Genomic DNA, 19662 nt, shown 5'->3' on the forward strand with positions numbered 1-19662 from the left:
CCTTCTCGAGATGTGCCATTTGGAAAGAAAGTAATTTCAAAAATATCCTCGCAAAATTACGTCCTCACAAAATATTTACTGCAGATTGCACCGACTGCAATAAAAAAAGCCCTGAAAGCAGGCAGCCTGCTTACCATAAAATGTCAGTTGTCCTCGTGCCACGTTTTTCCCTCTCACATTTTCAGCCACGCATTCGTAGAGTCCGGCATCCTCCTGCTGGAAATTGGGGATTTCCAGGAGCCCGCTCGATCGGTGCCTCCGGGCTTTCCTGGGCAGCTGCTTCCCATCCGCCCTCCTCCAGCTGATCGTGGGCACTGGGCTGAAGAAGGGAAAGGAGGCAAAATGACACAGGCAGAGGAAGCCATGGTCAGTGTGAGGAGCCTGGCACAGGATCCAGAGTTTTATTACGGGTGGGTTATGTGGAACGTAAATGTAAATGTGTTTATCACGGCATATAAGCAGGAGACATTTTATTATTAAAATGCTGGTTTGACCCAGCTGAATTTGGGGTTCTGCTGTAAAAACACATCCATTTGAAGGTGGGGATGCCTTGGCAGAGGTTGCCCAGAGAAGCTGTGGCTGCTCTAAAAGTGTCCAAAAGACAGGGCTTGGAGCACCCTGGGATGGTGGAAGGTGTCCCTGCCCACGGCAGGGGCGGCACTGGATGGGATTCAAGGCCCCTTCCAACCCAAGCCATCCATTTTGTGATGATTTTCCTACCAGTCCCGACATTTTGGAAGTGTTGCCAGTGTTTACTCCAGAAACAAAAGTCCCCAAGCCCTGTGGCTGCTCTGAAAACTGGCCACAGGTAACTCCTGCTGAGGGGAGTGGATCACTGGGAAGTGCTGCAAACCCCACAAACCCAGCGCCACGGACGTGAGGAGCCGCAGGAATAATCATTAATAATAATAATGGACCCAAACTTACTTGCCCAAGGCAAAGCACTCCAGTTTCACCGTGGTTCCTTTCGCAGATGGAACAGTTTCTGGGAACTGCACTTCTATTTTGGGCTCGTACTCTCCCATCACCCCTGGGAACATAAAGGAGATGCTAAGGCTTGGTTGAATTTCAGCAGTAAATTCACAAGTGTTCCCGTGCTAGCACAGAGCTATTCTATACATCATTACTTGCCCAATTAATCCATTCATTTTAAACATGGCTTGTTCCTAACAGCCGTGGAGTGTGGGCTCTTTTCCCATTTACTGCCGGAGGAGAAGCTGAACCAACTCTCCACGCCATCTGCCAAAGATTAAAATCTCTTCATGGCTCTGTTACTTTTTGCTTTTCAATATGCAGGATTTTTGCAGGTAACTTGTGAAATAAGGGGAGCAATAATCAGGGAGGTTCAGCATCTTCTAGAAATGAAACGTGGAACAAACAGCCATTAGGAAAAAGTTTTAAAATCCCTGCAGTTAACAGAGAGATTTCTATTAACTTCCAGGATTTCAATGCACAGAGATCTTCCACTCCTCGGGTAATTTCTTTATTTTTTACTGCCCCAGTAAATCACGGAGCGTGGCAGCCTCTTTATGAAATTGTGTTTAAAAATTTGTGCACATAAAAAGGCCATTATAGCCCTGACAAATGGCTCCGTTTCCAGCCACTGCACTGCCTTAAACCCCGCACGCAGAATTCCACCAATAGTGATTATCAGCTAATTGATGGTTGCAGTTCCAATCTCAACAGTGCAGCACGTCCTGGACGGTGGCCAAGGCAGGAGAAGAGCTGGGTCAGCCCTGGAGAATCCCAAAAATACAGAAATGAGCCAGCAGCAGCCTGCAGTGACACTGGGGCACATCAGAGCTGCTGAGGTTGGCCTGTGACTGCTGACTGCTCTTGCTTTTCACACTGGGTGCAAGAAAATCCTGTTTTTTTTCCTTTAGTTTTCCAGTGATAAAGCTGGAAATGCTCAGTGTGAGGCTGACACCACGCCCACCTCTGCTTGCTGACCTTTTCTGATGCAGCAGCAGGTTATGTCATCTTTCTTCCAACACATTAATTGCAAATAGATGTTCAACAAAGCTCCCGCACGGCCTCAGTTGTCAAAATTAGATGCATTTATTAAAACTGTGGATACTCTCCCCATATTCATGTCCTGCCTGGTACATGAAACAGGAAATCTGGGATTCCCTGGTGACATTCCAGCATTTACAAACCATACAAACAAGAATTACGTGCCATGTCACTCATTAGCCCTCTGCATGTTAACACTGCACCCTCCAAAAGCTCAAAATCCTGTTTTCCCACCTGGGACCTGCCAAATCTTTGCAATCTTGCCTAAATTTCCCCAAAAATCTATGCTGAATATTTGCTGAGTGAGCTTCAATCAAGCCAAGAAGCGCCCCATGGTCTCCAAAGCAGCAGCTGCTAGAACTTGTGGAGATATTTTCCTCCTTCTCTTCACTCACTTTTTATTTATTCCCATTTCTTTGCCTTGGGCTGGACATAGAGAGCTGAAATTCCAGGGGGATAAAACCCCCCTGTGGGGTGGGAATGTTTCCCTGGGGCTGTGGGACATCAGCTACAGCCACCACCCCCCTCAGCCCTGCAGCTCGGCCTCTCCCAGCCTCACTGAGAACTCCAACCACTGAAAAATCGGAATTTGTGCCTGGAAAAATCAGGATTTGTGCCTGGAAAAGCCATAAGGCTCCTGCTGCAATGACACCCTGCCTATCTCCATAAGTATATACAGGGTGTGAAGTGAGTCCTGCTGTCTCCTCTTTATAGGAGCAACATCAGAGCAGTTGAGACATCTCCATCCTGAATCCAAGATCATTTCCATGCAGAAAAAACTCATTTTTCCTGCTGTTCCTGGGTGATTTAACATCCGACTTAGCTGTGCAGGTGGCAGGGATGGAGGAGGAAATAAAGGACTAAAAGAGACCCTGGGTTTGTGGCTTGGAGAGCACTCCCAGTGTCAGGGCACAGCAGAGGCTCCACGTGGTGGCATTTCAGAGGCTTTTGTGTCTTTCTTCCAATTTCAAAGCTTAAAAACGATTTTTGGGATGAAAGTCCCAGGGATTCAGGAGGAGGCTAATTTGTCTGAGGATTTGATACGCATTTCCTGACAACACCTGTGAAATGTTGCAGTTTAATTGGCCCATACAGCTGCTGCTGATGGCAATTTTATTCCAGGACTATTTTGGTCCTTTCCCACTGTTACTGTTTCAATCCTGGCATGGAAAATCCCACATTTTAAAGAGAAATGGGGAAGCAGCAGCTCTCAACACCTGGATGGTCCCAGCAGGTTTTGGAGTGGGATGGGGCAGCCACAGCTGTGCCAGGGCCACCCTCACAGGGAACAATTCCTTCCCCATCTATCCCTGCCCCATCAACTTAAAGCCACTTCCCCTTGTTCTACCACTGCACACCCTTCTACCAAGTCCCTCTCCACCTCTTCCAATAGGGTTTGCAAAAAAAAATCCTATTATTGGAATATTTAGAAAGGTTATTTCAGCACTGCAATTGTCAGCACAAGGCAAATTTAAACATTGCTCTTTGTCATCCATGCCACGACGCACTGTGAGCTCCAAGGGACAGATTTGCTGCTGCTGTGTTTATGGGAACACAGAATTCCCTGAAAGGGAGGGCAGACATGGAGCAGAGCTGGAAAAGCAGCACCTCCACCCCTCCCAGTCCAGCTGTGACAATTCCTCAGCAGCAGCAGCATTTCCCACTCCTTCCACAGGGATTGTGTCAACCTGATGGGCAGGAGGCTGCAGCAAGGAGCCTGCATTTTCCAAGCAAGGAATTTTTGTCAAATCCCACGAGGTGACAGTGGATCTTCTTCCAGGAAAAGTTGCTAACATTGCATTTCTATTCCTGGAACAAATGTCCCAACTGTTAGCCTTTAAACAGAGACATTTTAATTAATTTTAATTGGAAATTAACATGCAGATGTATTTTTCTTATCTGCTCCAAAATGACGACGATACAGATCAATTGTCTGTATAAATTTAGAAATCCTCTTTTGCTTTCTTCTCCCCTTTTTTGTATTATTCCACAGACCACTAATAATAGCACTAATTCTGCTGGGAAACACAGGCTGAGCTAACAGTTACCGAAACAACAAAGTGCCTTTGTTCACTTTTGGGCTGCATAAAATGAGAAAAACTGCTATGTCCAGACTCTAAAATCTATTTTGTTTCCTGTCTTTGCCCAACTCCCAGCGGGTTTTTCGTTTGTAATTACTGCCTGACTCTCAGAGTCGCTCCAGCAGTGGGGAGAGCAACTTTGGCTGTCCATGAGTTTGAACCCCAGCTCCAGCACCACTGAAAAATCCTGAGGGGGGAAAAAAACCCTTCACTCCAACAGAAACACTTCAGCCACTTTTTACTTTCTGGGCGACATCCCAGCCAGGAAAACACAACAAAGCCCCCAAGGGCAGCTTGGGAGGCTCCTACCGTCGTTCCTGAGGACGAGGGGCGTGGGTGGCCCCAGGACCTTGCTGTTGGTCACGGTGTTGGTCACCACGCAGGTGTAGTTGCCCACGTCCGAGGTCTCCACCTTGGCGATGTACAAATTCCCGGTCTCCTGCGACACGAAGCGCCGGTTGTCCTGGTGCACAAAGGTGGGGTACTCGTTGAAGATCCAGGCGTAGGTCAGCTCTGCAAGCACAAGGGACCCGCCGTGAGCAGGGAGAAGTGGGGATATCACAGCCCATGGGATGAGCCCCACGGCTGCTGAGGCCGTGTTGGGTTTTACCTTTTCACCTTCTCTATATTCCCTGATGTGCTTTTGGGTTTTGCCTTCTTATCTTCTCTATATTCCCTGATGTGCTTTTGGGTTTTGCCTTCTTATCTTCTCTATATTCCCTGATGCCCTGTTGGGTTTTACCTTTTCACCTTCTCTATATTCCCTGATGCGCTTTTGGGTTTTGCCTTTTTTCCTTCTCTATATTCCCTGATGCCATTTTGGGTTTTGCCTTTTCACCTTCTCTATATTCCCTGATGCCATTTTGGGTTTTGCCTTTTCACCTTCTCTATATTCCCTGATGCCATTTTGGGTTTTGCCTTTTCACCTTCTCTATATTCCCTGATGCCATTTTGGGTTTTACCTTTTCACCTTCTCTATATTCCCTGATGCGCTTTTGGGTTTTGCCTTTTTTCCTTCTCTATATTCCCTGATGCCATTTTGGGTTTTGCCTTTTTTTCCTTCATATAGTCTCTGATGCCATTTTGGTTTTTACGTTTTTATCTTCTCTATATTCTCTGATGCCATTTTGGTTTTTACCTTTTTTTCTTTTATATCTTCTCTGATAAATATGTTTGGGTTCTGGTTTGGTTTTTTTTTTTATATGCTCTGTTTTGGTTCTTACCTTTTTTTCCTTCATATATTCTCTGATGTGGTTTTGGTTTTTATCTTTTTGTCTTCTCTATATTCCCTGATGCCATTTTGATTTTTGCCTTTTTTTCCTTCATATAGTCTCTGATGCCATTTTGGTTTTTTGCCTTTTTTCTTTTATATATTCTCTGAAACATATGTTTGGTTTTTGGTTTGGTTTTTTTTTTATATGCTCTGTGTTGGTTTTTACCTTTTTTTCCTTCATATATTCTCTAACGCCCTTTTGGATTTCACCTTTTTATCTTCTCTATATTCCCTGATGCCATTTTGGTTTTTACCTTTTTTTCTTTCATATATTTTTTGTATTCTCTACATATACATTTGCAGTTTTTTATCATAGCATAGCTTCAACGTTTTCCTAGGCAGAAAGACAAAACAAATTCCAGGATCCCTCTGCTGTCTTGGCTCTCCTTAGAAACCAAGGCTGAAAACAGCTTTTTGAGACATGTTTTTGTGAACAGGGCCTGGATCTCACCTGAGGGGGGAGAATTTGGAAGGTACCAGAAGTGGGGGGATTAATTTACCGGGCGGGTTCCTAATTGGGGCGTTCTTGTCAGATATGCTAATTTGCAGAATCTATAAAAATTGTACATAAATCATGAGCAGGGTGCATCCTCAGCCCTTTCCACCTGGCAAATTTGTGCACTTAAGGGTCCTCACATAAAGGTGCACCTTTTATCACCCTAACTGTGCCTGGCTCATATTTTTAGGACCAGAGAAAAAGGCATCACTCCAAATGCAAATTTCCAGCTTCCGATCCCATACATGGATCTGATATTCCTGCTACTCCTTCAGCTTCATCCAGAACAAAATGAATTTCACAGGAATCTCACCTTTTTGTCGTGAACATTCCAGCCTGCCCATGGCTTTGCTTTCATCCTCCCTAATTAATTTTTTTTTCCCCCCTTAAAGCCAGTTGTGAGGAGGATCTGCCAAGTTGTGTTATCACCCACTGGACGCTTTATTCCTCAGGAATTTCTGAATCAGCAGAAAACTGAACACTAAATTAAGCAGCTGTAATCTTCTCTGTGACTAATTAGACAGGGCTCTGTGTTTTATAAGGCATCTTTGGAAGTTACTTGAGCCATAAAGAAGAAGTGAGAGACTTTGCAGAGGCTGTGAGTGAGGTTAATGCAGGCTAACCCTGTTATATCTGCCTGAGCCAAATGCCCAAACACACTCAAAGAGCCTGAAGTGGATACAAGACTGCTGCAGCTTTCTAAGGGAACACTAATTACACTAAAAATCACCTTCTTGTTTTAATACTCTAATGAGTCGTGGCTGTAATTGACCTCAACTACCATTAGGTACTTTGGAAAATATATTCTGCCCTCACGTCCCACTGTTCCCAGCCAGAAGAGGCTGAATGCAGACTTTTGGCCTTTATTTATTTATTTGTAACAACAGGACTCGAAAATGCCTGCTTAGACTTTTAGGAAAATATGATAATTCTGTTTATGAGGGAATATCTAATCATCATATTTACACATGTGCATCTCATTAGAAGGAACCTCATGCTGATGTCAAGAGGATACTCAGAGCAAACAAGGTACCACTTCTCAGCCAGCTTATTATTTTCTGCAAGTAGTTAAGTTTGTTGGTTTTTTTGGATTTTTTTTTTTTTTAATTTACTCTCGGCGAACAATTATCCTGCTCCTCCAGAAACAGCCAGCAGCAGGCAAATAAACATCCCTGCCCTGGGATGCACAGAGGTGCTGGAACTGGAGTGACTCTTCACACCAAGGTTTCCAGCAGAGCCCCCTGAGCTCTGTGATTCTGCTCTGACTGTGGAAATGGTGGCCTGGCCACAGACAAACAGTGGGGAGGGAATTCCTGGATCAATCCCTGTCCCTCCCGTCCTCCCCCAGGGGTTCTTGTAGGTATAACTGCACCCCAGAAAGGGCTCCTGCTATTCTCTGCGAGCCAGTATCACTTTAATTGCTAAAACCCTTCTAATTTGCAGGTTAAATATTTTCATTGTAGCCCCTGGTTCTGTGCCCGTGGCTAATGATGCCTTTGGCTTAAGGAGTTCTCATCTCTTTGCTGGTGAGAGCCATCGAGAGCCCTTGTGCTGGCATTTTCAAGACTTCCCAACCCTATAATCATGGTAGGAGCTTTTCCCAGGCTCTGCCTCTGTTGAAAAGTCTGGGATAATTCTGTCACTGGAGCTGAGGGCCAGGCTGGGAGCCCTGGGTAAGCAGGGACAGGAGGCTGGGCAAGAAGAGGAGGTCTGACCAAAGAGAGAAACAAATGGATGAGCTGGGATCCCTCCAAAGTGGTGGAAGGAACTGAATGAGATCCATTTCTAGAGGGCAAAACATTGAAATTCACCCCCTAAAGCCACGTTCAAACTCTGTTAATTTGGCTGCATAAAACTGAGGAACACAGAAAAGATCTGAAGGTGCAGCTCTGCCTTCCTATCAGTGCCAGAGAGATCCAGCTGCCCAAATGACACAGAATTGCATGTTAGGAGCAGTCCATAATTGCCATATAAAATGTAAAGACCTTTAAAATATATTGCAATATAATATTTAAGGGTTGGAAGCCCTGGGTGAGCAGGACACAGGAGGCTGGGCAAGAGGAGGAGATCTGACCAAAGACAGGAACAAATGGGTGAGCTGGGATCCCTCCAAAATGAGGAACCCAGTGCAGGGGGACTAAAGGAAACCCATTTCTAGAGGGCAAAACATTGAAACCTCCCCCAAAGCCACCTTCAAACTCTGGTAATTTGGAACACAGTAAGGGTCTGAGGGTGCAGCTCTGCCTTCCTGTCAATGCCAGAGAGATCCAACTGCCCAAATGCACAGAATTGGACATTAGGAGCTGTCCATTGTTGCTCTGTAACATTTAAAACTGACTAATTCTTTCTCTCTCCCTCTCCCAAACCCCACAGGACTAATGGGATGTGGAGCTCAGGGAGCAGCACAGACTGGAGCACCTCTAAGTGACTCTGCTTGTGCAGCAGCATGTAAATAAATACTCCCTCCAACTGCCTTTGATTTCCTGAGAGATCCTGGTGCAATATTTATGGCTCCTCCAAGCTGACGGGTTCCTTTTGATAAGGTCTGCCTCTCTAATTGCTCTGGAAGTGACAGGCAGCTCACAGCCCACAGGCAGTCTGTAGCTCCTGAGCAAACAGGCACTTCAAACACAGCCCGGGGTGGCTCCTGGTGATGGAATCCTTTCCCAAAGTCACCAGCCCCGAGCCTTGGAGCACAAGGAACCGGCAGCAACAGGCAATCCGTGGTTCTCTAACCACACACTAGGCTTTAACTCCTTGAGGAATTCATGACAAACTTCTCCTGTCTCATTTGGGGCCCTTTCCATGCGATTTTTGCCTAATTTCCCACGCTTTTCATTTCCCCTTTACAGCAGATCTCTCAAACACAGAATATGTCTCAATTTCTGACCTGTATTTGCTGTTTTTAAAGGCAAGGACAAACTCCACGAGCTGCAATCCCAGAGCAGCCCCTGAGCACCTGCCTGGCCATCCCCTGCACAGACCCAGACATGTTGTAACCTTATTTTTCTTAATTTCCTTTATCTACTCTATAGTGACAGCAGCACAGAAATTCTGAGTAATTATTAACCTAGGCCTGTGGTTTGCCAAAATAACATTTCTCTGCTTGCCCCTCTTGGGACGTGCACATATTTTGCCTCTGCCTTTAAGCAGAAGAAACTCTTCTTAATTTTTTTTTTTTTTAAGTCTCTTCCATAAAATCAGGGCTGCCACTTAAAAAGGTCTCTGGAGCTATTATGGGAAAAGCTATTAAAATATCCAGATTATGGCAGCCATAAAGCTGAGGAGAAGGATGAAATTTTGGGATCAGTATCAGCCAAAAAAATGGGGGTCATTTATCATTTTTAATAAGAACAGTGTGGGTACAATACACTATTATTTTTTATAGGCTTTGCTGAAAGTTACAGAGATTAATCCAATCTTCAATGATTGCTATAATTCCTACCTTATCACCCACTCTGTCACTCTCAAGCTGGACAGGTGGGAACTGACTTTCAGTGGAAACCAAAAGGTTTTCTGTAAATCACGATGCACAAAAATGACATTTCATTGCACACGGCAAGAGAAAAAGATGAAATTAAGGAAATTATTAAATCCTCCCTTTAAACTGTCCCAAACAACCCAAACTATGACTGAAACATTAATTAATTTTGAGACATTTTGAAAGGAGAGGTGAGGCTCATCCCCTGCTATAAACAATTGAAATCCAGATGGAGTGAACACAGCTCTGAGCGTTTGGTTGGCACTTCCCTTGATCATGCACTTCTCTCAATTTATGGCTGTTGTTATTTTTTTTTTCAAAATTCAATTTTTTTTTTGCAGAATGTACTTCTGTGAATTTATGGCTGTTTTAAATTTTTTTTTTTCAAAATTCAATGCTTTCTTGCAGAATGCACTTCTGTAAAATTATGGCTGATTTTAAAATTTTTTTCCAAATTCATTTCTTTTTTTTTTTTGCAGGATGGGAAGTGCTGAAGTTTTCCCTGTCTATTTTGCTCCCTGCCATTCCCAGGCAGAGCCAAGAGCAGCAGTGAAGATTTTTCCTGGAGAGAAGCTGTTCCCTGAACCATTGCAGTGCAGGTGATGGTCAGGAGGAACTGCACCCAGCACTTTGCTTTTTAGTGATTTAACACTGACAAATTTCTTGGCTCTGGGTGTTTTCCTGTGCCAAACATTCCCACCTGCTCTTTTTTTTTTAATATATCCAAATGCTATAATAACATTTTGTGGTACAGCACCCAGCCATACCCAGTGTTGTTGTATAAACTTCACAGAAAACTGATTTTGGGGGGATAATTTGCAGACTGCTGGGTTTTTTTTTTTGCTCTGCTTCCAGTCCTTGGTGTTCAAACTGCTCATAAGTGAAGGTTACAGCAAATTTGGGCAAAGCTAAAGCTGAAGTGATTATCTGAGGAGTGTCCTGTGAACCTGAGCCGTATTCTCAATTTGCTTATTAAAATCTGCCAGCTGCTTGTAGGGGATATTCATAATTCCAATTTCATAATTGCAAATCTCACTGTGATTTGATTGAGCAATCAACACCCATAGCCCCATGAACCAGAGCCTGGCAGAGAGCCCTGGGGAAAGGGAAAAAGGGAATTATCCAGGAAAGACAAACCCCTGGCACAACACTCCGTGGTCATGGCCCTACCCAGCCCTGCCAGGCTCCTCTCCACACACACCAGTCCTCTGCAATTCCTGAGTTTTTGGACCATTTTTCTCTTTCACAGTTTTATTTTAATGCTAAAGCTTCATGAATTATGCACTGCCCCCTTTTTTTTTTTTTTTTTTCTGTGGGCCTACAGACAGTTCCATTGCCCTGCCTGCACCACTGGATCAATTTTTTATCTTCCACTCTTAAATAATTGCAGAACAATTTAAGGAAATCAGCCTGGACAAAAGTATCACCTGGTAATTCTCCCTTTGAGTCTGAGCTCTGCTGCCCAGCTACATCACACCACAGCTCTGGGCCTCAAATGCAGGTTTTAATAAAAAGAATGATAAATAATGGACAAGATTAATCTAAATTTAATAAAACACGTTTGGATGAACCCTCAGCTATGCCAAATCTGAGGTCACAGTTACTCAGCAGCCAGGCAACAGAGAAATGTGCTGTCAGAAGTTTATAAGAACAAGAAAAATGCACAAAATTACCCAATTTCTGTGTTAGGTTCATTCTCGCAGCAATTTTCAGCGCTGTGTTTGCCTCCCAGCCCCTCGACTGCCCAGCTCTGGGTAATTAAAAGGGCAAGAGGTCTTCATTAGCTGCAGGCTAATCAATAACCCCCGTATCTGGTGCATCTGCAGCCTGTGGGTGTCTCAAGCAGTTCAATATTTGGGTGCACACAGCTGGCCTGCCTCATCTCTGCCAGCAGCTCCGCCCCATGACTGCACTGAGCCATCGGGCAGTCTGAACCCAAAAGGGGGAAAATCAACACCAACCTTTATCTGTGCTGAACAGGAAACATCCTGAGATGAGCTCCTGCACTGGGGCATTTGCTCCAGTTCAAGACCAAAACTACTCCAACAGCATCTGCTGGGCACTGACGTCCTCCCCTCGAGACAGCCTGGCTGCTTTGGGTGGAAACTTGATGATTTTTGTCTGACAGGCTTTTCTAACTTGTCCTACAGACATTTCCAGCCAGTCTGGCCTGGAAGGAAAAGCCACCCACCACCCCAAGCTGTGTTTATCACTCTGATACCTCCTGGAGCAGGTTTGGTGTTCACTGGGAATGCTGAACCAGGACTGGAATTGATGCCACTTCCAAGCCCTTCTCTGTTAAAACTGAGGTTTCTGGAGTCAGGCTCACCCCAGCAGTGATCAGCTGGGTGACTCTCTCTCTCTCTTTCTAAGTTCATTTCAATGAGGAAATTCTGGTAATAAAAAAAAAGGAATAATGGCTTGATAAGGTCCAGAGAGTGGCATCAACATCTTTGCAAAGAAGCACTCATCTTCACCTGACAGCCAGAGGGAAAGCAGCCCTGTGCCACAGGGGAGCAGGAGAGGTCAGCTAAAGGATAAAAAGGAGCCTGGGCTGAAGCTGCTGATTTCTTATGAGCAATCATCAAAAAGAGAATAAAAACACGGGAAGCTGGGCGTGTGCACAAGTGGTGCCTACACTGAATTTAACTTTGCTCTGGCTTTGTGCTGTGACAGATTCAGTCACTGCTGATGTTCTCCAGGTTGTGTTACATAAAGTGCTCCCCACATCACCTGAAGGAATGACTCACAGACTTAATCCATCAGTTTGTTTTCTGTTTAAAGTCACAGAGAGTTAGCCTAAAAATCCAATTTTATGTGTGCACTTGCTTCAGAAAAGTTAAAGGTCCCTGGGCTTGTTTTAAAACATATTTCAATGTGACCTAGCTAATCCTTTAATACCAGCTTTCACTACCTTTGATCTGTAGTTGTAAGAGATTAGATCAAACCTCTAAAAAAAAAAAAAAAAAGTTGGTTGCAGAGGAATTTTCTTACTGCAATGAATTAAAATTATGATCCACTCCAAGGCTGAAATATCTGCCCAAACAGCCTGAGGGGGGTATGGCCTGTAGGGCACTTGCCTGTAGCACACAGGAAAAAAAACATTCTCTTGATTTATTTGATAGATAATCGGTGTTTAGTGTCATAATAAAGTGCTTTGATATCTACCAGCTGAAAACATCATCATGGTTGCACATTTATTATATTTAAGCACATCATGGTTACTTTTTTAGGTGCAACCATGTGCATGAGGTAACAGGAAATGCCCAAACCAATACCCCCATTGATTTTTCAAAACCAAAACATCAGCCCCATAGGAATGGGGGCTCCCAGAGCCAGGACTGTTGACTTGAACAAAGCAGAATGTGCACCCAGGGGTGTGGAAGCCCAAATTTGACACATCAGGGCTGCGTTTGTGTCACTACACACATTCTGTAGGCCTGGCTGCTTCCGAGGGCTTTGCAGAGGCCAGCAGAGCTGGATGTGGAGGGAAAGGGTTAGCAGAGCCTGGGAGCAGGACTCTGATCTCTAATTTAGTTCATAAAGACATCACAAGATGTTCCAGCTCCCAATAAATGCTATTGACTGGGTTCTGTCAGACGACAGATTTCACTCATCTTTAGCCAAACCCTGCCGGCCCTACCCCCTCTCAATCCCATTTCAATCTTCATTTAGTGCTGACTGCAACCAAACAGGGAATAAACCACACCAGTGGCTCGTAGATGATTTCTTTTTAAAGATGTCACGAGCTGTCAGTGATAAATAAAAAATCCATTAACATCGTGTTCCTTATTATTCCACTGTTTCCAAGGTCTTTAGTGCAGGGCTGAGCCTCTTCCCTTCCAGTTACAGACCCCAGACCTCCTCCTGTGTCCTTGCCACCCACCTGGGGCACAAAACCAGGAATGCTGGGGGTGCTGACTCTGCAGGTGACAAGTGACACGTGCCAGCTGAAAATCTGGGGCCGTTCTTGACCGAGCCGCTGTTTTTTGCACCTCAAAATTCATCCCAGCTGAAACGAGGCAGATCACACTCACCACCTCAGGTGCTTAAAAGAGTGCAAATCTGTGATGAGCTTGGCATTTGTGCTGTAAGAAATATTTGTAATTTCATAAATCTCTCAATTAAGAGAGCTCTGCGTGTTCCCTGTGCTGTCAGAAATATCAAGCCAAAGCACTCCCAAATTAGAGGAGAATTTATCCTTATCCTTCATCCTCAAATATGTTGATAAACTTGTGCACAAACTGAATCAGCAGTTTTACAGAAAGGATTATGTCAGATTAATTTTAATCTAATCCATTTCTATCTCCTGAGAAGCTTTTTACTTCTTGCTTTTAATAATTTAAACGGTGACTGTGGCAGAGCATAAAAAATAAATGATGGGAGATGCACTTTAAATGGAAGTTACCATTCTCAATCACTTTTTATTTAAATGAGAGTTTCATATGCCTGATTTTAAGTTTAATGAACCCCATTTTTGCTGAACTGTAATAATCCCCATCACATGGAGCCAGACATAGACGAATTACAGAAACCCAGTGTGTGACTCACCTACTCCCTGTGATGGAAGGAGACACCTGGAGGGAAACTTGGGCTGAATTTGGGGGGAATTTTTTTGGCAGAAATGCTGCCAGGCTGCTCAGAGGCAGCTTTGAGGAGCAGGAGACAAACTGCAGCAGTTGGAAGCTTTGGGAAGTTGTTTTCTGGATCTTGGCCTGAGATCAATCACTCAGAGGATTTTTGAGCTCAGCTGTTCATGCTCTGGAAAACACTTTTAGGATGTTGACACTTCAGACCTGGGATTTTTCCTGCTTTTGGGGACATGGGAGTGGCAGTCACTATTAAGAGGAAAAACTGGTGACAGATTCAGGTATTTTTCTGCATCTTTTGATTTCCTCATGGTCTCCTCCATCTCCCACACACCTCCAGCACTCATCCTGCATCCACCTCCTGGGAATTCCTGAAAATCCCACTGGAATTTCACCTGTTCCCATTCCAGGAAAGTCAGCTGCGAGCTGTGGAGCCCCAGCTCATGGAAACTGGGGTGTTTTTTTGCCCCAGAAAACCCTGCTGAGATATTTTCCTGTTTGTTTGGGAGCTGAGCCTCCCCTCTGTCCTTCCCTGCATCCTCCAAGCAGAATTATCCATGGAAAATGAAGTTTAACACCTGCCCCACAACCCAGGGAGGTTTGCAACCCCTCCTGATGCTCCAGGTCTGCCAACACCAACCCAAAACCACAGTCAAGTACATCAAAATCCATCACTGTCTGCCCCTAATAGGAAAATATTTCCCTGCCTCCTTTTTCTTTGCTTTTCCCAGCCCCAAGGGAGAGTTTACCTGCTCAGATTTTCCCTCCAGCCTTGGGAGTGATCCATGACAGGCTGCTCAGTAACCCTGCAGCCCTCTGACAAATAGCTGAACCAACTTCCATCCAGCTTAGCAGATTTTTTGCTTGGTTTCCTGGAGAAATGGAACTTTTACAGCCATGGTGCCCACCCATGTGTGCGAGGCTCCTCTCTAAATTAGCTTCTCATTAATTGGAACCAAATCTGACCAAGCAGCAAAGGCTTCCAAAGACATTAAGACAGGAGAGAAAGAGGAGAAACTATCAATCCTTTAATAAGGAATAACAGGGGTAGCTCAGCCCTTTGACAACCTGCCTGGCAAGGGGGAAGTGGGAATACGGGTTCTGTAAAATTCACATTTCTCAAAAGCTCTGGGCATCCCACACTGAAAGAAACAGGAAAATAAAGGCTGAATGTTAAGGTTACTGCAGTGGAGTGAGGACATTAAAAGCTCCAGGATTCCTGCTATGCTCCATTTGCTGATCATGGTATAAAAATGCCCAATAATTGCCTTTTTTCTCCTGCACTCTTCTGATTTTTCCCAGGTTTGCTCCCCTTCCTCGCTGCACTGCGTGGTGGGGGCTGTACAAACATGAGACATGATTTGTGGGATGGATTATTTACAAGACAAACCCCCCCAAACCATTCTTCCCACTAGAGGCCACCCTGACAGCCCAAAGATCCTCACTGCTCCCAGCCCATGAAGTGTCCATCATCTCTTAAAAAAAATAATAATAAAAGGAGGGAAAGAGTGAGTGGACAAGTGAGCAGCCACTAATGATTTCTGTGCCCAGGAGTGGTTTTAGCAGCACTGGGATCTGTAAAATGCCTTCTGCAAACACGTTTGGGCTCCACACTTCACTCCTGCCCGTGCAGCATGAAAGGCTGAGATTGAGATGGGATCAGAATTGCCATCTCCTCTGTCAAATGCTAAAATTTAGTTAGTTCTACTTGATTAAGCTGTGCAACAGAACTAAAAGTTTTCCTGGATACCAGCAGGGAAAGAAAGGCAGGAGAGAATGAGAAAACCTGAATGCACCCAATCTGTGAAAAGATGTGGGAATAATTCTCTGTCAACAGCTCAGCTCACGGACACGGATGTGTTCCCATCCAAGGCTGTGTTTCCATCAGGAGTGATGGCATCAGATAGGAAAGAATTATGGGAACAACTGAGCTTTAATGAATCTCCTCCTCTTCAGGAAAATGGAATTTTCCAGGCACATTGAGAACGTGGGCACTGCAGAGACAGAAAACTGATTTTCCTTGAAATCCTGCCTTTGTTCACTCAAAGGGACACAACTCCCAGAAACCCAGGAAGGTCAGAAAGGAGCAGAGGGACAAAGTGGCTGAGGAACTGAGCTTCAGAGAGAGGAATTGTTGGGAGATTCAGTTCCTGAATCAGTCAGCAGGAACTTTTGAGGATGTGTCTACAGGAGAAGACACATCCTGTAGAACACCGGTGGGTTCCCACCTGCCCAGCTGAGCACTTTGTTGTCTAAAAAAGCCATCAGCTGGCTGATTTCTTGCCCAGATTACTGAGCTGGATTGGGAGTGAGAACAGATGTGCTCCAGCTGTGGTGAGTGGGGGAATGAGCGGAGCACAGAGCGCTCTCAGAACAGGACACACCGCCAGGGACTGCAACGAGAGCACGGAATTCAAATAATCAAGTGATTGAGAGATCATTTCCAGCAGCCCTCTGTGTACATTCAGCATTTCTCACAGCACTTGGAGAGCTCCATCTCCACAGGCTTTTCCCACGAGGGCTGCAAGGCAAATGTCATGAGAACATGGTTATAGATCTTTCTAAAGATGAACCACGAGAAACTCGCAGGAAGGGGGCGGGGGGGGGGGGGGGGAGAGAAATCCTAAAGACAAGTTCATTTATCTTCCCAGAGAAGGGAGGGGAAAGATTTCCAGACCTGTTTGTTCTGCATGAGGAAGGGTGTGCTACCAGCCTGTCAGGTAGAAAATCCTTTCCAAGACTGTATTTTTTTAGCCTCTGGACTCACAACGAAATGCCAGGGATGTTCGAAGGAATTTGAAAACTGTAGTTGTTAAAATATTAACTAACCCTGCGCTGACTATCAAATAAATCTAATAAAAGTGGCAGCTGAATGTCTCAGCTCCCACAGAGTTAAATGAAAAGAACTATTTGGCACAAAAGAATATTTTATCTTAAAATTTGGAGATAAAGTAAAAAGGACAGCGACCTCCAAATACTTCCCAGGCATATCCACAACTTAGATTCAGAGCCCTGAGAAACACAAGTGAGTGTTTGCTTTGGATTTTGGAGCTTTTTGTTTGTTTGTTTCAATTAGGCTTATCTCAACAAGAAATGTATCTTGCCAAATTTGATTAACAACACTGGAAAAAGCAAACAAGGAAAGGTGTTTCCTCCTGCAGAGCTCCTCAGAAGGAAAACATTTCCACAAAGAGCTTAGCTTGAACACTATTGTACACTTTGAAACGGTTTATGGCTTGTAAATGGCTTAAAAATGCAACAGAATGAAAAAACAAAGCCAGTTTTGGTGATATTTTCCCTGTTTTGGCTCGAAATGCTCCAGATGGTCAAGGAAGGGGATTCTTCCCCTCTGCTCTTGTGACAGCTCACCCTGAACACTGCCCAAGGGCAGGGCTGGGTGGGAGATGGGGCAGGAATTGTTCCCTGGGAGGGTGGGCAGCCCTGGCACAGGGGTGGCTGTGGCTGCCCCTGGATCCCTGGCAGTGCCCAAGGCCAGGCTGGACACTGGGGCTGGAGCAGCCTGGGACAGTGGGAGGTGTCCCTGCCCTGGCAGGGGTGGCACTGGGTGGTCCATGCCCACCCAAACCATTCTGTGAGTCAATGGTTGATCTCCCAGGGCTCTGAAAATATAAAGCAGGAGAGCTTTGTCTTCTGGTACCCAAATTCCACAACTCATCCTAAGACAGGCTGAGGTACCTAAATGAGACTCAACCAAGAAGCCACAGGAACTCTTTGATGCCCCCACAATGTCCAAACCCGTTTCTATGATTCCATCACTGGGTGCTGCCCAGTTCATGCTGTGGCCACAGTGAGGCCCCGGGTGTTCTGCACCAAAACCAAAGCCAAACGTGAGCTCCACACAGACTTTTAGGATTTTTGACTGTTTCCTCTTGGCCACTTAAACACCACCAGCAGCTCATCGTGCTGTTACCCAGGCCCCAGTGCCACGTTCCCAGAGCAATATTTACTCTTCAGTGATTTCTCCTGTGAAGTTTCAGGGCAGAATGGTTGACACAAGGCAATTGCTGGGCTTTTGATTGAGCAAGCTGCAGATATAATGAGGGAACACCCTTCACACGCAGGGTAATTATCTCAGAAAAATCCTAACAACCAAGGCAGGTTTCTACCAGTCCATTAGGAACAAATGCAGAAGGCAAAAAAAAAAAAAAAAAAGGAGAGGAAAAGAACTGGAACTTCTAGCAGACAAAGGGGTCGTCAATACAGCAGGACTGGCCGCGGGGGGTTGGGAATCCACTGCTGCAAGCGCAGAAAACGCGGCAGAAGCAAATGTTTGATTTGCATTTATTCCGCTTTCCAGCCCAGCCGCTTCCCGAGCTGCAGATGAACATTTATTTTCCGAATCTCCGGCGCTCAGCATGCACTTCATCAGAGGAGGCCATCACATCATTATGCTGCTTAACAGAATGTACCAGCACAAGGCAGTGACCTGACAAACAGCGGCTCCCCGCCGCACGCAGCACGCATTCCATCTCCATTTGGGGTCTGGGGGGGGGCCCTGAGATCCATGTGCCTGAATTTCCAGCTCATTTCAAACCAAAAACTGGGACAATGCATGGCAATGCCCAAATTGTTCTGTGCGAGCTGTACACAGCCCATTTGTTGATGCTGGAAGGACTTGTTCATCATTTGGACTCATTTTTCGGGATGAATTTCCTGTACCGTTTGAACAGTAGGAAGCTCTTTATTGGGCATCATTAACAGGAAAAAATAAAAAGAAAGCCTCAACAACTAATGTATGTAGGCCAACATAACTTCACTTTTAGCTGACAGCTCCTCAAAAATGGATATTTCCAAGTGGCAAAGTATTAGAGTGAAGCACAGCTGAAAGGTTAATGGTCTGGACTCTGATCAGCATCTTTTTAATTAAGTCACAATTTTTAAGCCCAAGACAACCAGTGACACAATGGCTGATAGGAAATAATTCCCTTCCCATTTACTGTTTTTCTTTTCCTGAATCTCAGCACCTGGCCAGGATGGTTTTTTCAGGCTTCTACTATTCCAGCAAGGCAATGACAGTTCTCAGATTGAATAGTTCTGCTTTTTTAGATTAATTTTTTTTAGATTTCATTTTCAATGCACGTATGAAACTAAAGTAAAAAAAAATAAAAAATATGAAAGTGTATTTTTCCCCACAATTAGTCCTGTGTTTCAGCAGTGGTCATTAATGCCATCAGGCACTTTTTGCAAGGATGATGAAGTTGGGTTCACTGCCCTAATCAGATTCTAAAATAAGTAATTGCATTTTCTCCTCTTATTACCACTCGCGCTTCCAATGAGCTGGATTATTTTTCACCTGGGAGCCGAGGAGGTTTTTCCTGTTGCAGCACAGCGTTAAACACTGGCAGGGTAACCCTGGGGGGGCTGGATGGAGCTGATCCCTACAGCTCTGCTTTGCCAACACCCCGGGCCCTGGGGATGGGGCTGCCCGCAGAACTTCCCAAAGAGCAGCAGCTGCCCCGACACCTGACACTGCTCCTGAACCTCCCTCTGCCCACAGCTGAGCTGGAGAACGCTCTGGGGAGGTGCCTTAGGTTTTAGCTGTCATATTTCCCAGGCTCTGCACTGCACTGGTGTGACTCTGAACTCCAGATAAAGTGTCAGCAGCTCTCCTCACAGCTCAGGCACACAGAACAATCCTTTTCCAGCCCCAGAACCAAGGACAGCGCTGCAGCTTCAGCCCAAAGAGTGCAAACAGCAGGGAATGGAGG

The 19662-nt window shown here is 45.1% G+C and overlaps 1 protein-coding gene across 2 annotated transcripts in view; it reads right to left on the bottom strand.

The window, feature by feature from the left end:
• Positions 1 to 19662, bottom strand: part of LOC128794219 (contactin-4) — a 284248-nt gene that overhangs the window by 65363 nt on the left and 199223 nt on the right. For both annotated transcript variants that reach the window (XM_053953926.1, XM_053953927.1), the window contains 3 exons: positions 4404 to 4607; positions 928 to 1030; positions 135 to 319 (listed from right to left, as the gene is read on the bottom strand). In XM_053953926.1, the coding sequence (XP_053809901.1) occupies positions 135 to 319; positions 928 to 1030; positions 4404 to 4607 (492 nt within the window). The remainder of the gene's footprint in view (positions 1 to 134; positions 320 to 927; positions 1031 to 4403; positions 4608 to 19662) is intronic.

The sequence above is a fragment of the Vidua chalybeata genome, chromosome 12, assembly GCF_026979565.1.
Source record: "Vidua chalybeata isolate OUT-0048 chromosome 12, bVidCha1 merged haplotype, whole genome shotgun sequence".
NCBI lineage: Eukaryota > Metazoa > Chordata > Aves > Passeriformes > Viduidae > Vidua > Vidua chalybeata.